General features: G+C 42.9%; 1 protein-coding gene across 1 annotated transcript in view; it reads left to right on the top strand.

The window, feature by feature from the left end:
* The window catches only part of ANKRD33B (ankyrin repeat domain 33B), a 131,039-nt gene that overhangs the window by 70,163 nt on the left and 37,081 nt on the right, over positions 1-23,795 (top strand). Inside the window, exon 2 of the mRNA XM_063451939.1 lies at positions 20,158-20,287. Within this exon, the coding sequence (XP_063308009.1) occupies positions 20,158-20,287 (130 nt within the window). The remainder of the gene's footprint in view (positions 1-20,157; positions 20,288-23,795) is intronic.

Below are 23,795 nucleotides of genomic sequence, written 5' to 3' on the forward strand. Positions count from 1 at the left end.
TATGAGAAGATGCTATTTTGTTGTGTTCATAGGAAATGGCATAATTCAAAATCAATATTTAAACCTGTTGGTTGCAATGGGTCCAGATTAAATATCCATTTCTTCTACGATTGGCCTAAAATCTTGGTGATGTCTCCTCCTCTCCAATTACCTAATATCTTTTGTATTCCCAAAAATGTTAAAGTCTCCATTACTTTTTAAACTAAAATGATGGGACACACTATGTCCATCAAATCTTTTCTTTATATTACAGACATGTCCTTCTAGGCGCGTATGTAAATTGCGTTTTGTGCGTCCGACATATTTAAGTAAATAAATAACATTTGTAGAATGGCATGAGAATCTTTTACTGAGAATTCTTTGGTCTCTTGTGCTTTTTTATGTGTCTCTTCTTGTTCTGGGTATTTCTACAGGCTAAACAGGTGCCACAGCCAAATAAGCCCTTTCCTTTATTCAAAAAAGAAGAATTAATTTGGTCATTCTTAATGTAATTTTTTTTTTTCCAAATTTTTGTCTCAAACTCCGTGCCCCTCTAAAAATTATTCTAGATTTGTTGGGAAGAATGTCAAAAGGTGCAGGATCTTCCCTTAAAATTAGCCAGTGTTTATTTATAATATTTCTTTATTGTCTACTATTTTGATTATAGTTGCATATAATTGGTACGCTATTGTTTAAATCTTCTTGTTCTTCCTTTTCTCTTAATAAAGTTTATCTTTGCATATTTGAAACCTGTTCGAAACATGTATCTAAATCTGGTTCATTATAACCCTTTGAGATAAAATCGTTCTTTAAGTTTGTTCTATAAATTTTTATTTTTCTGTACAATTCCTCCTTAGTCTTATAAATTGAGATTTTGGAATTCCTTTTATCCGAGGAGAAAAATCACAGTTTAAGGTTTGTATGTAGCTATTTACGTCTACAGCTTTGAAGTGGGAACTGGTTCTAATTATTCATCAATCTTAATAAAGATGTTCTAATCTAAAATGAATGAATATCCCAGTCATTTGAATTTAAATAACCAATAAAACTGTGCAAATCATCAGTTGTGCCCTTCTAAATAAAAAATAAATCATCTATGTACCAGCGGTAGGTCACAAAGCTCATCGTCCAGCCATGCCCCTGATATATATATTTTGTTCCCAATCAGTCTTAAACAGGTTGGCATAGCTGGGCGCAAACCTCGTCACCATCGCTGTTTTACAGGTCTGGAGATAATAATCTCCATTAAACCAAAAATAATTGTTATTTAAAATAACCTCTATTCCTTCTACTATGAAATCTATTTGTTCCAATGTACAAGGGGTAAGCAAATTGCATTTTTTTTAATGAATTATATTAAGTAATTTTATAAGTGCTCCACAATAAATATATATAAAACCTATGTAACACCTTTTGCACAATTTTGTTTGGAAGTGTGGGGAGTCGGTACTCCCATACATGTGATATTAGAGCTGCCTTTTATTCCACAAGTACTTTTTAAGCGCTAATTAAGTAACACAACTTTTCATTTGGAGGGTCACTTATTTGCCACAAGTGACTGTGATACTTTCTCTTACCTTAATGAGTTTAAACACACTCTATGTGTAGCAGAGAATTATAGCAAACTAGATGTGTCTGATTCTTTGAGGATGTTGCCCATGACGACTAGGAATTTTGTTCTGGTGCCTGGGTGTTTATCAGCCTTTTCAGCAGGAGCTGCAGAATGGAGGCAGTGTCAAGGCAGCTCTAATCTTCAAGCTCTTCTTGCTCTGCTTCTTTACGCTCACTGCACTGATGCCAGGAGCCGGGATATGACATCACTCCAGCCCAGGGCCGGACTGGGAAAAAAATTCGGCCCGGGCATTTTTCAATCACAGCAGAACCCTGAGATGGGGGCGGGGCCAGAGAGGGTGTGTTCTGTAATGACTAATGACAAGCACGCCCCCTCTCAAAGTGAGCATTGTTAGTTCAATACGCAGAGCCCTGCTTAACCCCTTCAGGACGGAGTCAATAGTGCACGTTCTGATCAAAACAAAACGTAAACAAAAACTGGAATTTGCGCTATATGTCTGTTCACCCGTAGTTCCCCTCTTTCAAATTATATGCACCCACACTTATTATATATCATTTTGTTCAGGAGAAACAGGGCTTTAATCTATCATTAACTATTCATATATGGAACATCATTTATTATGAATAAAAGTAAAAAAAATGTGAGAAAATAAGATTTTTTTTTACATTTGCATTTCCGTCTGACATTTTAACTGTGAATGTCATAATACTGTTAGGTTTTACTGCAAAAAAATGCACATATTTGTAATCAGCGATGTCTCACGAGTACAACAGTACCCCCCATTAACAGGTTTTATGTTGTTTTGGAAAGTTACAGGGTCAAATATAGAACATTACATTTTCAAATTGAAATTTGCCAGATTGGTAATGTTACCTTTGAGACGGTGTGGTAGCCCAGGAATGAGAATTACCCCCATAATGGCATACCATTTGAAAAACTAGACAAGCCAAGGTATTGAAAGTGGGGTATGTTTAGTCTTTTTTAGTAGCCACTTAGTCACAAACACTGGCCAAAGTTAGCATTCATATTTGTTTTTGTGTGGGAAAAAAGCAAAAAACGAATATTTGGCCAGTGTTTGTGACTAAGTGGCTACTAAGAAAGACTGGACATACCCCACTTGCAATACCTCGGGTTGTCTACTTTTGCAAATGGTATGCCATCATGGGGGTAATTCTCATTCCTGGGCTACCATACGCTCTCAAAGGCAACATAACCAATCTGGCAAATTTCAATGTGAAAAAAATGAAATGCAAGCCTTATATGTGACTCTCTAACTTTCCAAAACACCATAAAACCTGTATATGGGGGGTACTGTTATTCTCGGGAGACTTCACTAAACACAAATATTAGTGTTTAAAACAGTAAAACATATTACAACAATAATATAGTCCATAAAAGTGCCGTTCGTTTGTAAAAAATGCAAAAAACGTCACTTTTACTTAAAATATCATCGTTGTAATACAATTTACCAGTTTGAAACACGAATATTTGAGTTCAGCGAAGTCTCCCGAGTAAAACAGTACCCCCTATGTACAGGTTTTATGGTGTCTTGGAGAGTTACAGGGTCAAATATAGTGCTTGCAAATTAAATTCTCTGCACTTTCTCCCTGTGTTGTCAGGCATGTCAATCAAATTTTAATTAATCAAATCACATAATTACGTTAAAAGATTATTTAAATATACATGTAGAATTTTAATATATATGCATTTATAGGTATTTAAATTCTACGTGTATACTAATGTAATCTTTTATGTAATTATATGTATTTATCTATATATATATTTGCGGTTATTTGTATTTTATATATATGAGAAGGCGGAGCCTGGAGTTGTGGGAGGGGTTGCAGCCGGCCTATTTAAATCCACTACTCACCTTCATACCTTGCTGACAACGCTTGGTCACTTCCGGTTCCGGTCCAGACGGCGAGTCCCACTCACACTGAACGGCGGTAGCAGGTACTCGGCGGGAGTAACTTTTTCGGCGGGTAAACAGAGCGGTGTCGGCATCTCGACTGCCGGAAAGACGGGTCACACTTCCGGGGTGAACGACACTTCCGGGGTTAACTGGCCGGTAAATCGTGAGTACGGGCACAATTACGTTAATAAAAATGCTTACGATACGGCGGGTACAATTACTGTCTGACCCAAGCAACAGTACGGTACCAAATCATACGGGTTATAAATCAGGCTAACGCACAAATTCATTCAGCAATGTCAATACGGTTCAATACTGCCATCTAGCGGCAGGCAGCGTTATAACAGGAAAAAAAAAAAAAAAAAAAAAAAAAACTTTATAATGTGATTTGTATTTAAACTGGGTTAAGGTTAAGGAAGTTTAAAGTATGTCATATAAATGGATATATTTTATTAGGTCACCATGCATAATCCTTTTATGTCACACCAGTCACCACGTAAATAATAAAGTAAATGACGGTATGTTAAATTAGGTTAAGGTTAAATGAAGTTTAGTAATATGTCACATAAAATAGATTTATATGTTATTATGTCACCATGCATAAACCTTTCATTATGACTAAAATATAATACGGGACATATGGTAATAATTGTGATAAATGCACGGATTCATCAACATACGATTACAACGGGAATAATAATTTCAACTAGATAATATCATGTCCTTTCAGGCGGGTTGCTAACAGTTACTACACGGGAGCGACTCAGTATTAAGGAATCTGATAAATACGGTACGTTCACGGAATATAACTCTGGTGACATTAATAGTGGATTACTGTCCTAAAGTTTACACATCAGATATTCAAGATAATTATGCCAAACCTATAAGGGACGCTGCGTTACAAATTACCCTCATACGTTACAGAATCTTCAAGACCAACGCTGGTTATTACGAGTCGGCAGAATCGTAGTACATATTACACCTGGGCCAGAATAGGTGTAATAAATAGGACCAAACGCTTAGGTGCGAGACAGGTAATAAGCGGGTACTTACAGGTTATTTCAATAAGGGGAAGGGGTATGCTTAAACGGGTGTTTTACGTTGAATATTTTCATCATAGGCCAAGCAAACTAGGCATATACAAGGACAGCCGTAACCTAAACATCAACGCATCAGGTACGTATTAGTCAAATATTATACCTACCACTCGATATAGAATCTAACACGATAGTTGGGTATAGATAATGTACTGATAATTTTATAACCTCACGACGATTAACGTCTAAATTACACTCAATACGGTGGTAATTTCGTTAGCCATAGCACTTAGAGAGATTCCACGGTACTCAACCCAAAGTACAGAGAGGGCCCCACAAGTCACTCACAAATCACGTAATACGACGTACGAGGCCCACCTTCCTGCCACAACGCTTCGGTGGCACATACATACGACAAACGCTAAATAACAGGCCAATCGTCCCATCGGCAAGTAACATTACGTTAACAGCGTCAGTAGCTACTACTAGTTACTGACAAGTCGCTTCAAACACTTGTGTCATTTATATAGGATGTCTCACGCATCTGACATAGCAGAAGACGTCTCCCCTCCCAGCACGCCTGTTAGGCCACCCACCCCTTTGATGGCCCCAGCAGCAGCCGAGAACTTAGATAGTCCATGTTCATTGAGGTCATGGACTATTCCGAAAATTGCGGCGGAACTAAGACGTAGGGGGGTACCATACCCGGCCACGGCAAGGAAAGCTGAACTGTATAGGATCATGATGACAACCCCAGAGGCCCCTCAACCAGGATCCAGCTCACAGGATAATATGAGTGAAACTTTAGCTGGACTACAAGTCACCATGACTTCGATCCTAGCGTCAATTAGTAATATCAGCCAGAGAATGGACAGGCTGGAAGCACCCGAACCAGTTATCTTGGCACCAGACATCAATCTCACGCCAGAGGTTGAACACATAGCGGCACAGGGTAATGTGGCAGGGGCACAAGTTGCACAAAATCCTACCACTCATGTCATCACTCCAGCACACTTGGTACCTCCTAACATTAGGAAAGACATTTTAGAAGGGAAAGATGTCAACCTTATTTCCCTTCTTATAGCATCCCAAGATGTGATAGAGAATAAGACCTTTAATTATGGTGATCTGTCAGTGGTAATGAAAGCAAGAGACCCCAGACTAAGTAAAAAATTAACCATACCGGAGTTTGTCCTAGCTTTCGGGATTTATAGAGATGTGGTGTGCACCAGTTTTCCACATCGTAGGGAAGAACTGGACTTGTATCTACACAAATTGGTGGATCTGGGACACAAGTACGGTGGCCATACCTTCTTTGAGTACCACAAGTCCTTTTCGGCTAAAGCAGCGGCAGCTTTGGTACAGTTCAACATAAGGACAGACTGGAGGCATTTAGATACGGAACTTTTTTGCCGTCATTTTGCTGGGCTCGTCCCACCGTCTTGTGCAATTTGTGCATCCAGTTCCCATTCCACCAATTTGTGCCCGAACGAACCAAGTCTTCCTACTACCAGCTTTGCAGCTCCAGGTACCAATAGTACGGACCAAAGGACATTCAAGGATAAATTAGGTAGGCCAATAGTTTTCCTAGGAAAGGCGCAGATATGTAATAACTTTAATGCTGGTGGATGCAGCTTCAGCGCTTGCAGGTTATTACATGTCTGCACCATCTGCCACAGAGCTCACGCTAAAACGATGTGCCCCAACCGTTTATTCCCTAAGAAATGACTGACGGAGGTTAATGTAGATACACTGGCATTTTACCTTAGTTCACATCCATCCAGGGACTTGGTACAATTTCTAATCACGGGTTTCACAGAAGGGTTTCACACAGGGTTGGTAGCACTGCCTTCAGGCACTATCGAATGCCGGAACTTACAATCGGCCACTACAGATCCAACAACAGTAGACGAACTGTTGAAAACCGAAGTAGGGAATGGTTTCATGTTAGGGCCATTCACGAGGCCACCATTCACTTGTTGGAGAACCAGCCCAATAGGCGTGGCACGGGGCAAATACAACAATAAAGCACGTTTGATTATTGATTTGTCAGCACCTCATTCAAGCACCACACCAAGCCTAAACTCACTCATACCTTCCTCCGAGTTTTCATTACAGTACGCCACAGTCGATAATGCGATACAGGCCATTCTGGGAGCAGGAAGGGCAGCGTGGCTAAGTAAAACTGACATTTCTAATGCATTTAAACTGCTCCCTCTGCACCCCTCTCTATGGCATTTGCATGGAGTTTGGTGGAAGGGATTATACTATTTCGCTAACCGACTGACATTTGGGGCTAAAAGTAGCCCCAAATTATTTGACGTTTTTGCAGAGACACTGTGTTGGCTACTGCTGAATATCTGCTGTTGTCCAGTGGTGATACACTATCTGGACGACTTCCTTACAGTAGAGAAACAAGACACGATACCACACAGCATTAACAAGACGGTGGCATTATTCAAGACATTAGGCGTACCCGTGGCCGAGAACAAGACCGTGGGCCCCACCACCAAGTTAACCTTCCTAGGTGTTGATTTAGATTCAGCAGCCATGCAAGCCAGCCTGCCAGCAGACAAGGTTCAGAGAATCCGGGTAGAGATCGGGTCATTTCTCGATAACGGCACAACATCGAGGAAGGATCTTCAGTCACTCCTGGGTTCTCTGAACTTCGCCATGAGAATAATACCACAGGGACGAGCCTTTATATCACGTCTCCTCAGGTTATTACCCGATTTACCCAACGATGACAGCAGGGTTACACTGGACAGTCAGGCTAGGGCAGATCTGACCATGTGGCACCATTTCCTGTCAGACTGGAATGGGAGGAATTTGTTCATCCCACCTCTAACATTAGAGTCCCCAGTGTTATGGACAGATGCCGCAGGTCAAACAGGGTTCGCAGCCATCTTCGAGAATAGATGGTTAAGGGATGCTTGGCCTAGCGAAGCAATTGGCTTACCCGCATTTACTAAAACTTCGGCACTTTTTGAAATCTACCCCATAGTGGCAGCAGCAAAAGTCTGGGGCTACTTATGGGGTGGTAAAGCTGTCAAATGTTACTCCGACAATACAGCGGCTTGCGAGATTCTGAACAAAGGCAGGTCTTCATCACTGATCATCATGAGCCTGGTCAGGAGACTTACATGGTTGGCAGCCTCACACAATTTTTTCCTGACTTGCATACACATACCAGGTCACCAAAATACAGCAGCTGACGCACTATCCCGTTCAAAATTGCAGGTCTTCAGACAACTACACCCAACAGCGGAGGTTTGGCCAAGCAAGGCACCGCAGTTCAGAGACCTCATCCTGGACTAAAAACAATCATGGAACATGGGAAAATACTAATACAAGCCTCACTATCCCCAAACACCAGACGCACATACAACCGTGCCTTAATCTTACTGCATAAGTTCATTTCATTGGTATCACGAATCATTACTGTTTAAGTACCTTAGTGGCATTCACCTCTTTTTGCCATCTTAATTTGAAACTGGCACACAACACCATAAAACTTTATTTAACAGGAATACAGCATTATGTAAGTAACACATATCCTGGTATAAAAAACTTCCTGTCCGCACATCCCATAAAAAACATGCTAAAAGGCATACAACGCCTAGACAGCCCTAAACCCACTACACGGTTACCAATTGACGCAGAAAAATTCAGGGCCTTATCAGACATGTTAGACACCAAACCCTTCGACAGTCAAACCAACAACACACTTAAAACAGCCATATACTTGGCCTTTTATGGGTTTATGCGTCCTAACGAACTCACACTTAATAATATCAATAACAAGGGGAAAATGCTGCGGATATCACACCTGAATAAAATAGGTGATCACTACACCTTGTCGTTAAAACAGTCAAAAACCAATCAAGTAGGGCCACCTCTTGACATTCAGTTCTACCCAACCGGCAATCAGTGGTGCCCCGTACACTTGTTCGATTTATACATGGCAGATAGAGTGGACCAGCCTAAACAAGCTCCTCTCCTCACCATACACGGTCAACCATTGACTACCTCAAAGTTCGTCAAATACGTTAGATTACTATTCACAAGAATCGGGTTCGATCCCGCAGCCTTTACGGGCCACTCATTTCGTATCGGAGCAGCCACATCCGCCTCCAGCCAAAACATACCAGTTCACATTATTAAAAGGCTTGGACGGTGGAAATCTTCGGCATACCATCGTTACATACCACAACCAGAGAAAGAATTGAGGCTTGCGTTCACACAATTGGCTAAATGATGAATCCGTTGTTAATGTTATATGTGCATACGTAATAAAGTGTGGAATATAAATTCTCTTTTTGCCCTCTTTATTTACAGGCCAACCCGTACGTCGGTTTCGGCACACCTCAACCGACTTAGTATATTCTAATATGTTTATAGATATAAGTTGCAGTATACGGCCTTCTTCCCCGACCACAAATGAGAAGGCGGAGCCTGGAGTTGTGGGAGGGGTTGCAGCCGGCCTATTTAAATCCACTACTCACCTTCATACCTTGCTGACAACGCTTGGTCACTTCCGGTTGCCCCACCCACCTCTCCACAAAAGGAAGCTATTATATGGTTAGCCCTCTTTATTTACAGGCCAACCCGTACGTCGGTTTCGGCACACCTCAACCGACTTAGTATATTCTAATATGTTTATAGATATAAGTTGCAGTATACGGCCTTCTTCCCCGACCACAAATATAGATATATATAGAATGTCATTCTAAGTGTATTTTGTTACCGATATATATATATTAATAACAAAATACAGTTAGAATGAAATTACATATGCATATATAATTTATATTAAATTTTGTTTCAATATTTTATTTATTTATTTTATTATTTTATTTATTTATTATTTTAATTATACGTATTTATATATAATATATATATGTACATCTATTATATATATAATATATATACATATTATATATATGTAACGTCATTCTAAGTGTATTTTAATATTAATATATATACTTATATTAATATTAAAATACACTTTGTATGACGTTACATATATATAATATATATATATTATATATATAATATATATACATATTATATATATATAAAAATATATTTAATTTAATTTTACACTTGTCTTTTATTTATTTTTTATACTTCCCACCAGCAGGGGGACTGTCTGATATTTCAAACAGTCCCCCTGCTGGCATATCCACAGCCAGCTATAGAGGGCCATGTGATCGCTCTTTGAGAGCGATCACATGGCCCCCGGGGGCCTGATTTGCCGTGGGAGGGCTGCCTGGGCTGTGAGGCAGTCCTCCCGAAGCGGATCGCGGCGGAGGTAAGTATAACTTACCTCCTGGGGCTGCAAGCCGTTACGGCGTGCTATGCCGTCATAACGGCGTTAAAGCCCACTTAACCCGTGACGGCATAGCACGCCGTAACGGCGTTAAGGGGTTAAGAGCTCAAGCATGTTCTGTGCAGTGCAAGCAAATTTAATAACATGCTTGCGCTGTGTTTGCTTTTAACTTGTCTCTGGTGTCTCCATAAGTGGGATACCAGAGGACAAAAGGGCCAGGAAAGCGTATGGTGCAGGTGTTTGGAGCCTGCTTGTGGGATTGCGTGTGTGTAGAGTGAGCCGATTGTGGTGTGGTATTGTGTAAATAGGTTGATTTCATTTGTGTTTGTGGTGTAATATGTGTGGCTGGGGGCTGTAGAGAGTGTGTGTGTATAGGGGGCATAGTGTGTATAGGGGATGTAGTGAGTGTGTACATACGGGCTATAGTGTGTGTGTGTGTGTGTGTATAGGTGACAAAGTGTGTGTAGGGGTTGTAGAGAGTGTGTGTTTAGAGAATGTTGTATGTGTTTGCTTACAAGGAATGTAGTGTGTGTGCGTGGAGGATCCAGAGTTTGTATGTCAAGAATGTAGTATGTGTAGGTGGTAAAGTGTGTGTAGGAGATCTAGTGTGTAAAGGATCCAGAGTGTGTGTGTGTGTGTAGAGGATTCTCAGTGTATATTTAATGTTTGGACGTATTGTATGTGTGAGGGGCACGTATTATGTGTTGGGTGTATGTGTGAAGGGTGCAGCGTGTGTGTGAGGGTGCTGTGTGTGTATTAGGGTGCTGTGTGTGTGAGGGTGCTGTGTGTGTGTAAGGGTGCTGTGTGTGTATGAGGGTACTGTGCATGTGTATGAGGGTGCTGTGTGTGTATGAGGGTGCTGTGTCTTATGTCTTTTAAAATTTTTTATTTATTTTTTAAAGTTATATCGCCCCCTCCCTTCTTACCTTTAGCCTGGGAGGGGGTTGGGGGAGGAACCGTTCTGCCATGGAGTGGGGAGCCGTGCTGCCATCCCTGGTGGTCTCAGTGGTGAGTGAACTCTAGCCTGCAGTGCTAGAGTTCACTCTAGCGAGATCTGAGCATTGCCATGGTAATCACGGCAACGCTCAGAATCCCGCGAGAGGAACCCGGTGGAGCTGCTGGCTAGAGCTCCCCATGTCCTCTCCAGCCTCCCTCCCTCCGCAGCCGGCATAACAGTTCCTGTGAGCCGGTGAGGGAGATCTTTGATCTCCCCACCGGCCCATGAAGGCACACAGCATTTGCCCAGTATGCTGGATGGCCAGTCCGGGCCTGCTCCAGCCCCAGCATCACTAAACAGCATGTGAGTAAGCAGAGCAAGAAGGGCAGAAAGACTCCTAGAAGCCAGACTGGACCACAAGGAAAGGATCCACTCCAGCTCTCCAAAGGTAGGAAGCCAGGGTGTACTTAAATTAAAATAAAAATATAACAATTTGTGTCAGTTTCTGTCAGTGAGTGTGTGTCTGTCTGTCAGTGCTTTCTCATAGGAAGCAGTGGGAGGCTATTGCAAATGCAAGGCAAAATGCTGGGACAATCAGCATCTCTTCATAGAGATGCATTTAATCATTACATCTATATGGGAACATTCAATGCCTCCATGCAGAGCGTGGAGACAATGAAAGTAGGTGCTGCACACTGTGTATCACTGGACTAGGAAGCACCTCTAGTGGCCGTCTGAGTGACTGTCATTAGAGGCAGAACTGCCATCAGGAAGTGACAACCATGACTGTTGTCACAGGTAGGTGATCCTGGGGGGCCCATGGTGTGTGTGTGTGTATCGGTGTCAGTATGTAAGTCTGTGTGTGTATCTGTGTGTCCCTTTGTGTCTGTGTGTGTGTATTTATGAGTCAGTGAGTGTATCTGTGTTTGTGTCTGTGTGTATTATGTATCAATGTGTATCTGAGTGTGTGTGCATCTGTGTGTGTCCGTGAGGGTATATGTGTGCATATCTATGTGTATAATGATGTGTCATTGTGTGTGTCTATGTGTGTAACATGTGTCATTGCGTCTGATTATCTATATGTTCCCGTTTGTATCGGTGTGTCAGTGTGTTTAGCTGTGTGTGTCTGTTTGTCAGTGTTTGTATCTGTGTGTCTGTGTCTTTGCATGTGTGTGTCAGTGTGTTTGTCTGTGTATCTGTGTGTGTATGGGTATGCGTGGACTTGTACACACTACACACAAATGCACACCTGCATTCAAACACCAACATTCACACACATACGCAATACAAAAACATGCTTACATTCAAACACATATTGTGTTTATATATATTTATACACAATATACAAACTGCATCCACTTCACACATTTATTGCATCCCCTACATCCCCTGCACTGTGTGCACTTTATAAACACTGCATCCAATACAAAAACACACAAACTGCATCCACAACACACACACCCTGTATCCACTCTACACATACTACATTCTCCTGGGCGACTTGGATGCGGGTCCTGTGGGCTGGCTTGAAGGCAGGGACTGTGGGTGGGCTTGGAGGTAGGCCCTGTGGATGGGCTTCAAGGCATGCCCTGTGGGCGAGTTTGGAGGCAAGCCCTGATGGTGGGCTTGAAGATGGGCCCCCAGTGGCCCAGACTTTGCGATGTGTTAGGGACCCCAAAATTTCTGATGGCAGCCCTGACTGCACCCTGTTCCAAATTATTATGCAAATTCTATTTAAGTGTCACAAAGATTAAATATTTAGTTTTTTCAGTTTAACTCATGGATGGCATTGATCTTTTGATCACTGAAAACAATCTCGGACACCTGTGATAATTAGATTGCCAGGTGAGCCAAATTTAAGGAAAAACTACTAAAGGAGGGTGTTACACATTAATTGCACCATTTTCATGCTATATGGGGAAGAAAAGGGATCTCTCTGCTGCCGAAAAGAGTGAAATAGTTCAATGCCTTGGACGAGGTATGAAAACATTAGATATTTCACGAAAACTTAAGCGTGATCATCGCACTATTAAGAGATTTGTGGCTGATTCAGAGCACAGACGGGTTCGTGCAGATAAAGGCACATTGAGGAAGATTTCTGCCAGATCCATGCATCAGATCAAGAGAGCAGCTGCTAAAATACCATTGCATAGCAGCAAACAGAACACGGACCTCAAGGTGTAGAGTCCTCCAGAGTCTTGCAACTGTGCATAAACCTTCTATTCGGCCACCACTAACCAATGCTCACAAGCAGAAACGGCTGCACTGGGCAGAAAAATACATGAAGACTAATTTTCAAACAGTCCTGTTCACTGATGAGTGCCGTGCAACCCTGGATGGTCCAGATGGATGGAGTAGTGGATGGTTGGTGAACGGCCACCCTGTTCCAACAAGGCTGCGATGTCAGTATGGTGGTGGTGGAGTCATGTTTTGGGCCGGAATCATGGGAAGAGAGCAGGTTGGCCCCTTTAGGGTCCCCAAAGGTGTAAAGATGACCTCTGACCACTTTCTTCCCTGGCACAGAAGGAAGAACTATGCTTTCTGTAATAAAATCATCTTCATGCATGACAATGCACCATCTCATGCTGCAAAGAATACCTCTGCATCAATGGCTGCTATAAAAGGAGAGAAAGTCATGGTGTGGCCTTCATCCTCCCCTGACCTCAATCCTATTGAGAACCTTTGGAGCATCCTCAAGCTCTATGAGGGTGGGAGGCATCCAAACATCCAAACAGCAGCTCTGGGAGGCTATTCTGACATCTTGCAATCAAATTCAAGCAGAAACTGTCCAAAAACTCACAAGTTCAATGGATGCAAGACTTGTGAAACTGCTATCAAATAAGGGGTCCTATGTTAAAATGTACCGTGACCTCTTAAAATGTTTAAAAAGTTAAAATGTTGTTATAAGTTTGATTGAAATAGCTTTTGATTTCAGTAAATATGCTGCAAACACAACAAATGACAATTTTCAGTTCTTTACAACCTATAAAGTGTTTTGAAACTTACTGTGCGTAATAATTTGGAACAGTGCATTGTACGTTTTTTTATGTTTTAAAAAAATACTGTTATCATTAGGAGGCTTGTTCAATACAATTTGAATTGTACTCTTAACCCCTTAAGACCGAAGCCAAATGTACAAGTTGTGATCCAAAAAACCCATAAACAAAACCTGGCATTTGCGCTATATGTCTGTCCAACCGTAATTCACCTCTTTCATATTAAATGCGCCGACACTTATTATATATCATTTTATTCAGGGGAAACAGGGCTTTCGGACGGCACCTTCAGCTTCCTGTAACTCACACTGCCGCTGGGGAGGAAGGACGGCACCTTCAGCTCCCTGTAACACACACTACCGCTGGGGAGGAAGGACAGCACCTTCAGCTCCCTGGAACTCACACTGCCACTGGGGAGGAAGCACGGCACCTTCAGCTTCCTGTAACTCACACTGCCGCTGGGGAGGAAGGACAGCACCTTCAGCTCCCTGGAACTCACACTGCCACTGGGGAGGAAGCACGGCACTTTCAGCTTCCTGTAACTCACACTGCCGCTGGGAGGAAGGACGGCACCTTCGGCTCCCTGTAACTCACACTGTTGCTGGGGAGGAAGGACGGCACCTTCAGCTCCCTGGGTCTCACACTGCTGCTGGGGAGGAAGGACGGCACCTTCAGATCCCTGTAACTCACACGGCCGTTGGGGAGGAAGGATGGCACCTTTGTCTCCCTGTAACTTACTTGGCCGTTGGGGTCTCTCCCCCCTGGCCAACTCTGCTACGACTTGCAGGTACTCTCCTGCTATTTTCTTGACGTACTGCACGGATCTCTCCGAGGGGTTGGGTCCATAGCAAGTCAGCACCGCATTAACCTCTCTGTCAAGCTGCTCCTGAGTGTAGTCAGGCACCATGCTTGCTCTGTTGTGAACTTGCTTCTTTTGTAGATAGGGGCGCTGTACGGTTACTAGCGTTGCCCTCAATTTGTAATCCAGGAACTGGTGTTGTCTTGTAGCTGTCCTTCTGGGCTGTGGGAATGATCCCGTCGCTTGCCACCAATTGTAACGGACCGTTTTGCACACAAGAGGTTAAAAACCGTTTAGGCGATATTCCCCTTTCCCATGCACAGGCAGCTACTGCAAGCACCAATCTCCCGAACTGCAAACTACACGAATCCTCCAACTCCCGAACAGGAAACACACGAACACTGGAAACAGCCGAACAGGAAAAGCATCCAATCAACATACAATCCAATCCCCCCAATAACGAGACAACACTTCGTTTTGAGGGTCAAGCAGAACTGGTTTACTGGGGCTACCTGCCCGGCTTTTATGCAGGTCTCTCACCTGGTGGACACTCCCCTAGGGGACCAGATGGAAGACTGGGACACAAAGGGTAAAAGGACCAATCACAGACTTACACATTTCAACAATCCCACAATGCATCACAATCCCTCCTCTCTCGCCTGAAGATAATTGGGAAGTAATCCAATTATCTCCAAGGACAGAGGCAAAACTCCATTACACACATTTTCAGTAAAAATACATAAAATTACATACGGTTACATTGATCACATAAAACATACACATTCTACATATCCCCAGATAGCTTAGATCTGAGCGCACATTATTACCGAATGGCGCTCAGATCACATACATACAGTTCAAACGCCATGGAGCCAAAGTCTTTCCCATAGTCTTTCGTTACACGAATAGGCTCCATGGCATGGCTATCTGGGGTGATGCTGTTCATACAGTTAAACTACTGAATGAACAGTCATTCGGTTCCACTACCAAATGCAGAGGTAAGGAGGCTGGCGGTTCAGCAGTGTTCACGCAAATAAGTGTCCATTTTCAGTTCCATAGTTTGGGCGCTGAACACCGCTGGCCATTCGGGAGTTAAAATGGCCGCTGCCACGTGTTCGGCAAACGAACAAAGGCCACCCAGCGTTCGTCAATTAAGCTGCGGTTAACCGCAGCTTCTGGGCGGTCAATTGACGGACACTCCAGTTCCCAGGTGGTCGATTGTTCGGTACTTTTGTTAAAAGGTTTTAAATGGCGGGCCATAGTCTAAAGGGAGCAGGAAAGCAACCAGTCTCCTCCAGTGGACAGTGGCGAGGCTGGTTCCGCCACACCGCATCCGCCCCTTTCTTATGCAAGATGCTACCAAGGAGCTTGTCCATGCTCTAGTAATTTCCTGCATGGATTATTGTAATCCTCTCCTAATTGGTCTTCCCAAAAGCCATATTGCCCTGCTACAGTCTGTAATGAGTGCTGCCGCCAGACTGATTTTCCTCTCTAGTCTATCCTCTCACATGCCACCCCTCTGTCAGTCCTGATCCTGTATCCTATAGAAATCAATTCAAAGTGCTATGAAGCACTGAATAATTCTAGCCCCTCATATCTTTTCACAGATCCATAGGTATGCCCCTTCTCGGTCTCTCCGCTCTGCACATGACCTTTTCCTGGCCGTTGCTCTCACCCGTACGGCAGACTCACACTTCCAGGACTTCTCACAGGCGGCTCCCTTCCTATGGAATAGCCTGCCTACCGCCATCAGACTCTCCCCTAGTCTTGCATCTTTTAAGAAGTGCCTTAAAACCCATCTCTTTGGGTCTCATTTGAGCCGGGTCATCTTCAACCTATCGTTCCTGTAAGTTTTCTTGTAATTGTTCTATTTATAGTTAAATCCCCCTTCTCATAATATTGTACAGCACTGCAGAATCTGTTGGTGCTTTATAAATGGCAATAATAATAATAATAATAATAATACAATACACACAGACACTGCATCAACTACACACACTGCATCCATTATACAAACACATAATCTGCATCCACTATACAGACGCACACAAACACACACTACATCCACTATACACACACACATTGCATTCAATATACACACTGCATCCACTACACAAACACAGACACCCCTTACACTCATCACACACTCTATTGTAAGAATCCTGATAATTATACATATTGGAGGATCCCGTGGAGTGGTTTAAGCAGTAAAGTAAAAAAAAAAAGCAGTTAATGTTTATGTTATGTGCTAACATTTGGTTCTGACTATTGTAGAGGTTTGACATAATAGTGGTAATAAAACAAATCAAATTTATGGCCATGTGGTATGAACCCAAAACTTAGCTACTCTCTTATATTAAAGGAACACTATAGGGTCAGGAACACAAACATGTATTCATGACCCTATAGTTTTTAATTCACTTACTCCCTCCCCTTTACTCCCCCTTGTATACACATTACTCCCCCTTAAAAAAATTAAAACGCACCTTTTGATCCGCTTCCTTGGTGACATCATCAGAATTGCAGATTTTCAGCCAATCCGAAGATTTCCCACAGGGAATCAATGTATCTCTATGAGGAAAATTTGGCATACCCGCTGAATGGCAGTGCTGACTACTATGCAGCACTGTCCCAGGTAGCAAATCAATGGCCATCTGTCGTGTGGCCATCTGTGGTTTCCCTAGGGGGCAATGTAAGCACTGCCTTTACTCTGAAAAGACAGTGTTTACATGAAAATGCCTTAAGGCAATGATTATACTCACCAGAACAATGACATTAAGCTGTAGTTGCTCTGGTGACTATAGTGTCCCTTTAAAGTGACCCAGGCCTACATGCTCCCACCAACTGACTATGTGGAACTCTAGAGAAGAGTGTCCCTTTAAGAAATAAATAGGACTTAGGGATTGTTTCCAATATTGACAGTAACTTTTCCCAACCAGCCAGTAGCAGCTGTTTCTGATCACAATCTCACCATTAGTGACAAGATTTTCTGGCAATGTTCCTGCCTGGTTTTAAACCTTGGCACTTAGTTTTACCAGCTGCTACTCTTTACAATTTAAAACCTCTCTGAATGGTGGAAACAGACACAAGTATGTTAATGGTTCCCCTGTGTCCAATATGTCCTATAGAGAAAGAGCTGATCATGTTTTCTTAATTAAAACAATTATATTAAAAAAAACTATATAAAAATTTAATGTGCTGTTGGACACCAATAATACCTGGTAGAGACCCGAAGAGTAATAAGGGTAGTTGCCTGAGTTTGTTAGCGAAGTTATACATAGTTGGGTACAGGAGATTGGGCATCTCTTGGGGCCTCTTACAGGTGCATCATATGTGCCCAGGAGACTGGGTATCTCTTGGCCCATTATTATCCTCTCCAAATGGTACTGTGATTGGTGGTAGGGATACAGAGTAACATCTGATCCAAAATTCTCTGGATTATGGCACAGGGCCAATCCGGTGAATAGTTTACCGCCCTTCAGCACTCATGATCCAAAACATACAACGTCATCTGTAAAAAACGGTTAAGGCAATGTGAAGGCATGGGCATGCATGGCTTCCAATGTCACTGTTTCACTAGTATTTCTTGATGATGTGACCGAAGACAGTAGCAGCCAGATGAATTCTGAAGTGCATAGGGATATATTGAATACTCAGATTCAGCCAAATTCAGCAAAATTGATTGGACAGTGCTACATTTTACAGATGGACAATGACCCAAAACATACTGCAAAAGCAACCCAGGAGTTTTTTAAGGCAACAAAGTGGAATATTTTGCAATAGCTGAGTCAGTCACCTGATCTCAACCCGATTGAGCAAGCATTTCACTTAACGCAGAAAGACCCGTGAACAAACAACAACTGAAGACAGCTGCAGTAAAGGACTGGCAAAGTATCACAATGGATGAAACCCAGCGTTTGGCGATGTCTATGCATTCCAGATTTCAAGCAGTCTTTTTCTGCAAATGATTCTCATCAAAGTATTTAAAGTTAACATTTTATTTATGATTCCTAATTTGTCCAATTACATTTGAGCCCATTAAATAAGGGGTCTCTGTATAAAAATGCTTGCAATTCCTAAACATTTCATACAAAATTTTTGTTCAACCCCTTGTATTAAAGCTGAAAGTCTGCACTTCAATTGAAACATAGAATGTGATGGCATATAAGAACCATTCGTCCATCTAGTCTGCCCAATTTTCTAAATACTTTCATTAGTCCCTAGCCGTATCTTATAGCTAGGATAGCCTTATGCCTATCCAGTGGTGTATCCTGGTTTTGTGCTGCCCTAGGCACGTCATATTCCGGCTCCCAGCCTCACTCTGCGGCGCGCGAGGGAGCTGAGCAGACAGCTCAGAGGAAGTGCTCCCTTGCCAGCCGCCCACCAGCGCCGCCTGCCCGGCATGTCAGTTAGCCACAAGGCTAACAAGGCATTTACCATGGGCATTTGGGGGCGGCTTTTTTTTACCGACCCCTGGAAAATGCCGCCCAAGGCAAATGCCTTGTTAGCCTCGCGGCTAAAACGTCCCTGTGTACTTCAGCTGGAAGGCTATTCCATGCATCTACTACCCTCTCAGTAAAGTAATACTTCCTGATATTATTTTTAAACATTTGCCCCTCTAATTTAATACTATGTCCTCTTGTTGTGGTAGTTTTTCTTCTTTTAAATACAATAATTGCATCTTGGTAGTTTCATTTCAAATCCATTGTGGTGGCGTACAGAGTAAAAATTTTTGTTTAACACCTTGAATTTAAGCTGACAGTCTGCACTTCAATTGCATCTTGGTAGTTTCATTTCAAATCCATTGTGGTGGCGTACAGAGTCAAAATTTTTGTTTAACCCCTTGAATTAAAGCTGACAGTCTGCACTTCAATTGCATCTTGGTACTTTCATTTCAAATCCATTGTGGTGGCGTACAGAGTCAAAATTACGAAAATTGTGTCAGTGACCAAATATTTCAAAACTTAATTGTATCTTTATGAATGAAAATTGATTTTACTTCAAAATTATAGTTTTGCATGACTTTATAATAGTGCCTTTTTTCTAACATATACATACAGTCTATAGAATTAAGCCATATTATCTTTCCTCTTTCCATTTTAATGGCTGGCAAAGCATCATGAGATTTTCAACTCTTCAACATCTATCTGCCTTTTGAATACCACTGACTATATACATCATGTGAATGATTGTACTTTCATTATATCACTACATGGCCTTCACCTCACCAGTTAGATACAGTGAGTGACTAACACTGCATACATTTTTCAGCAAATAATGCCTGTGACTACAATGTTGCCATTAATGACATACTTCCATGGTGATAGTATTTGAAAATATATTGCCAGCAATTTTCCTGTTATGCTTAACAACTGCATTTTAAGGACTAAAATAAATCAGAGAACAAGCCATGGCAAGAAAACATTGGAAGTGTCTATAATTATTTTTCAAGGTGGTTTCCTGTTTGTTGTTTAAAATTAAGCACTCTGTTGGTGCTACTGATTTGAAGGAAATGTTTAACCTTGGTAACATGAGGGTTATTACTATTCAATAGCAAGTATAATCATTCTGTTATTATTATATTCACAGACTGGCCTTCTTGTCGCATGCTATCAAGGTTATGTGGATATTGTAATAGCCTTATCTCAGTGCCCTCACGTTGATGTGAATTGGCAAGATAATGATGGAAACACAGCACTAATAACAGCAACACAAGCAGGTAAATATGATTCACCTTCAAGTCTCTTTACTACTCGACTGCTCCCTACAGACCTAATTCCCATTACTGGCAATACTCAAGATATGACCTTTACTCATGGGGCTCCTAATACATCTCAATGTACATTGTAATACTAATGTAGAAATAAAATACATGTGTTGAACATGCCAACGCTTCTCAAACTCATAATTGTGCACAATATGCCTCTCGTTTTAATAGTGTAAATTACACAATACCAGGGACGGACTGACAGTGGTTTGGGGCCCCAGGCAAAATTAGGACCTGGCCCCCTGCAAATCAATATATGTGCAGGTGTAGATGTACCGTGTATTTGATTGTATGCTTCTGTGTGTATATTTACTGTGAGCCATGGTGTAATTAAATATATGTATGTCTGTGTGTTGTGTCAGGATATGTGGAATTAGAGCTTATTTAAAGGGGAACTATAGTGCTAGGAAAATAAAGTTGGTTTTCTGGCACTATAGTTCCCCACAGTAATAAAAAAAACCCTTCTGTCACTTACCTGAATCCAGCGATGATGTCTCTCAGTGCTGGTTCAGGTTCCACCGTCAGTCGGCAGGAGGGGACCGAATGCGCAAGCGTGGCAAGCGCCGCACTCGCATTAAGACCTCCCACATAGTAAAGAATTGTATAATGCTTTCCTTTAAGGTTTTGTGTGACGCTGGATGTTCTTATGCAAAGCGTGAGGACGTCTAGCATCAGTTAAGCGACCAAAAGTCGCCTAACGACCTGAAAGTCTCTATTGGCTGTCTGGTAGACGGTCACTATAGACGGAGTTAACCCTGAAAGGTAATTATTGCAGTTTCTCAACATTGCATGGTTAAGGACCCGGGTACACTGCACTCAGACCATTTCAATGAGCTGAAGTGGTCTGGGTGCCTATAGTGTCACTTTAAATATATTTAAATGGATAATAAGACCCCACAACCAAAAACAGTTGGGGGCTTGGGGAGGGGGGGGGGGGGGGGTGATTGGGAGGACTAATAAGTTCTACCACTAAATTATAGCAGTAATTGCAGGGGAGGGGGGCGGGGGGGGGTTGGTAGTGGGTGTAGGGAAGGGTTCAAGGCCATAGCATAGAATGCAGGGTGATAAAGGCCATGGTGGGTGCAAAAGTTAATAAGGGATGTAGTGTGTGCAGGGGACATGAGGGCTGCAGTGGGGGCAAGGGAATAAAGGCTGCAGTGGATGCCGGGGACATAGAAGCTGTTGTGGTTACAGAGGCTTTAGTGGGGAAAGGGAGTAATAATGCCTATTGTGGGGGTAGGGGGTAATAGGGGCTCTAGTGGGTGTAGGGGAGGGATGGGGCTGTGGTAGATACTGGGGAGGGAAGAGGCTGTGGCAGGTGCAGAGGAGGGATAGGGGCTGTAGTGGGTGCAGAGAGAAATAGATGCAGCAGTGAGTGCAGGGGAAATGGACTGTAGTGGGCATTGGAGCTGTAATAAGCATAGGGACTGTAGTGGGTGCATGATGTTAATAGGGCTTTAGTTGATGCAGAAGTATTGGGGCTGTAGGGGATGCAGGGCTTTTATCGACTCTGGGGGGTAGAGGGGCTGTAGGGTGTGCAGGGATTTTAGGGGCTGTAGGAGGGAGGCTTCATGGATTAAAAGGGCTGTAGGGGGTAGAGGGATTATAGGGGCAGAAGGGGGCTGTGTAGTTCTAGGGGTTAGATGGGTTATAGGGGCTGCAAGAGGTAGAGGAGCTGTAGGGGGTAGAGGGGCTGCAGGGGTTAGAATGGTTGCAGGGGGCAGTGGAGCTGTAGGGGTAGAGATGGGTCTGTAGGAGATTAAGGGACTGTAGGGGGTGCAGGGATGTTATGGGCTGTAGGGGGAAGAGGGACTGCAGGGGTTAAAATGGCTGCAGGGAGTAGAGGGTGCAGGGGCGTTGTAGGGGCTAGAAGGGTTATAGGGGCTGCAGGGGTTAGAATGGCTGCAGGGCATAGAGGGGATGCAAGAGGCAGTGGAGCTGTAGGTGGTAGAGGGGATGTAGAGGTTAAAAAGGCTGCAAGGAGTAGCAGGGGTAGGGGAGCTGTAGGGAGTAGAGGGTTTATAGGGGCTGCAGGGATTAGAATGGCTGCAAGGGGCAGTGGAGCTGTAGGGGGTAGAGGGGCTATATGAGGCAATGGGTCTATAGTGGTGCAGGGATTTTAAGGGCTGTAGGGGGTAGAGTGGTTGTGGGAGATAAAGGGACTGTAGGGGGCAGATTATATAGAGTTTTAATTCAAAAAACTAATTCCCCTCCCTGAGCCTTACCTGTGGCATGCTGTATCACATATTTCATGCTGCATGTAACACTATCAGGCAGCTCCGCACAGCTAGTTGAACTTTTGACACATGATGTAATTTCCTCTATAACGAGCTGCACGGAGCTGCCTGATCAGAACTACAGACAGCTCTCCTGCTGTGCTCACTAGTCAGCACAGTGAAAGACAGCCTAGTGGGTCTTTGTGAGGGCCCTTTAGCTGTCTCTCACTGTGCCTGGCCAAACAAGGGGGAAACTAATTTTGTAACAGGGGCTCATGGAGGGCCACGTGGGCCCCTGACTGACTGTAGACTGGCTGGGGAGATTATTAAACTCCCCAGCCAAGCCTTAATTTCCTGCTGCAATCGACCAATATGCCCGAGTGCTCAGTCCGCCCCTGCACAATACCAAAATACAGGCATATTGGCAGAGACATCCACACTACATGGCAGGGAGCATTAAGGCCATTCCCATTAGACTTAAAGGAACACTGTAGTGTCAGGAATAAAAACATGTGTTCCTGACACTATAGTGGCTGTGTGGCTGTTTAAGTGACCTGCCTTCCTTAGATTTAGATGAAAAGGCTCCACCTCCATGGCTGAGATCATCAATCTTGATGAACTCAGCCAATCCAATGCTTTCCAGTAGGAAAGCATTGGTAGGCTATTGCACATGCACTGCAAAATGCAGATCTGTGCATCTCTGCATCAATGCAGAGCATGGAGACGCTAAACGCCTGTGCAGCACTGGACTAGTAAGCACCTCTAGTGGCCATCTAAGTGATGGCCACTAGAGCTGTTACTGGGCATCAATGTAAACACCTCCTTTTCTGTGAAAATGCAGCGTTTACATTGAAAAGCATGCAGGGACAGGCTTTAGACACCAGAACCACTGCATTAAGCTGTAGTAGTTCTGGTGACTATAGGAGTAGCACACACCCTCCAATGCAATGAAAGATCAACAGAGAACAAGGAGGGTTTTTCTAATTATCTATTAAAACAAGTAGGTGTAAATGGATAAGGTTTTGATAAGAGTTTTGTGAGACATCTTCTTAGTGATTAATTTATGAATTTCCTTGATTGAATGGTTATTCAAGCACCCTGACACTTCACTGATCTAAAGTAGTTATGTTGTTTTGAGTAATTATTATACTGAAACACTGCACATATTTCTGTCTTGGACCCAAATTGCTCATTACCATATAAATAATATTGTCATGTTGCAAAACATATATAAATTATGCTGA

The sequence above is a fragment of the Pelobates fuscus genome, chromosome 4 (genome assembly GCF_036172605.1).
Source record: "Pelobates fuscus isolate aPelFus1 chromosome 4, aPelFus1.pri, whole genome shotgun sequence".
Classification (NCBI taxonomy): domain Eukaryota; kingdom Metazoa; phylum Chordata; class Amphibia; order Anura; family Pelobatidae; genus Pelobates; species Pelobates fuscus.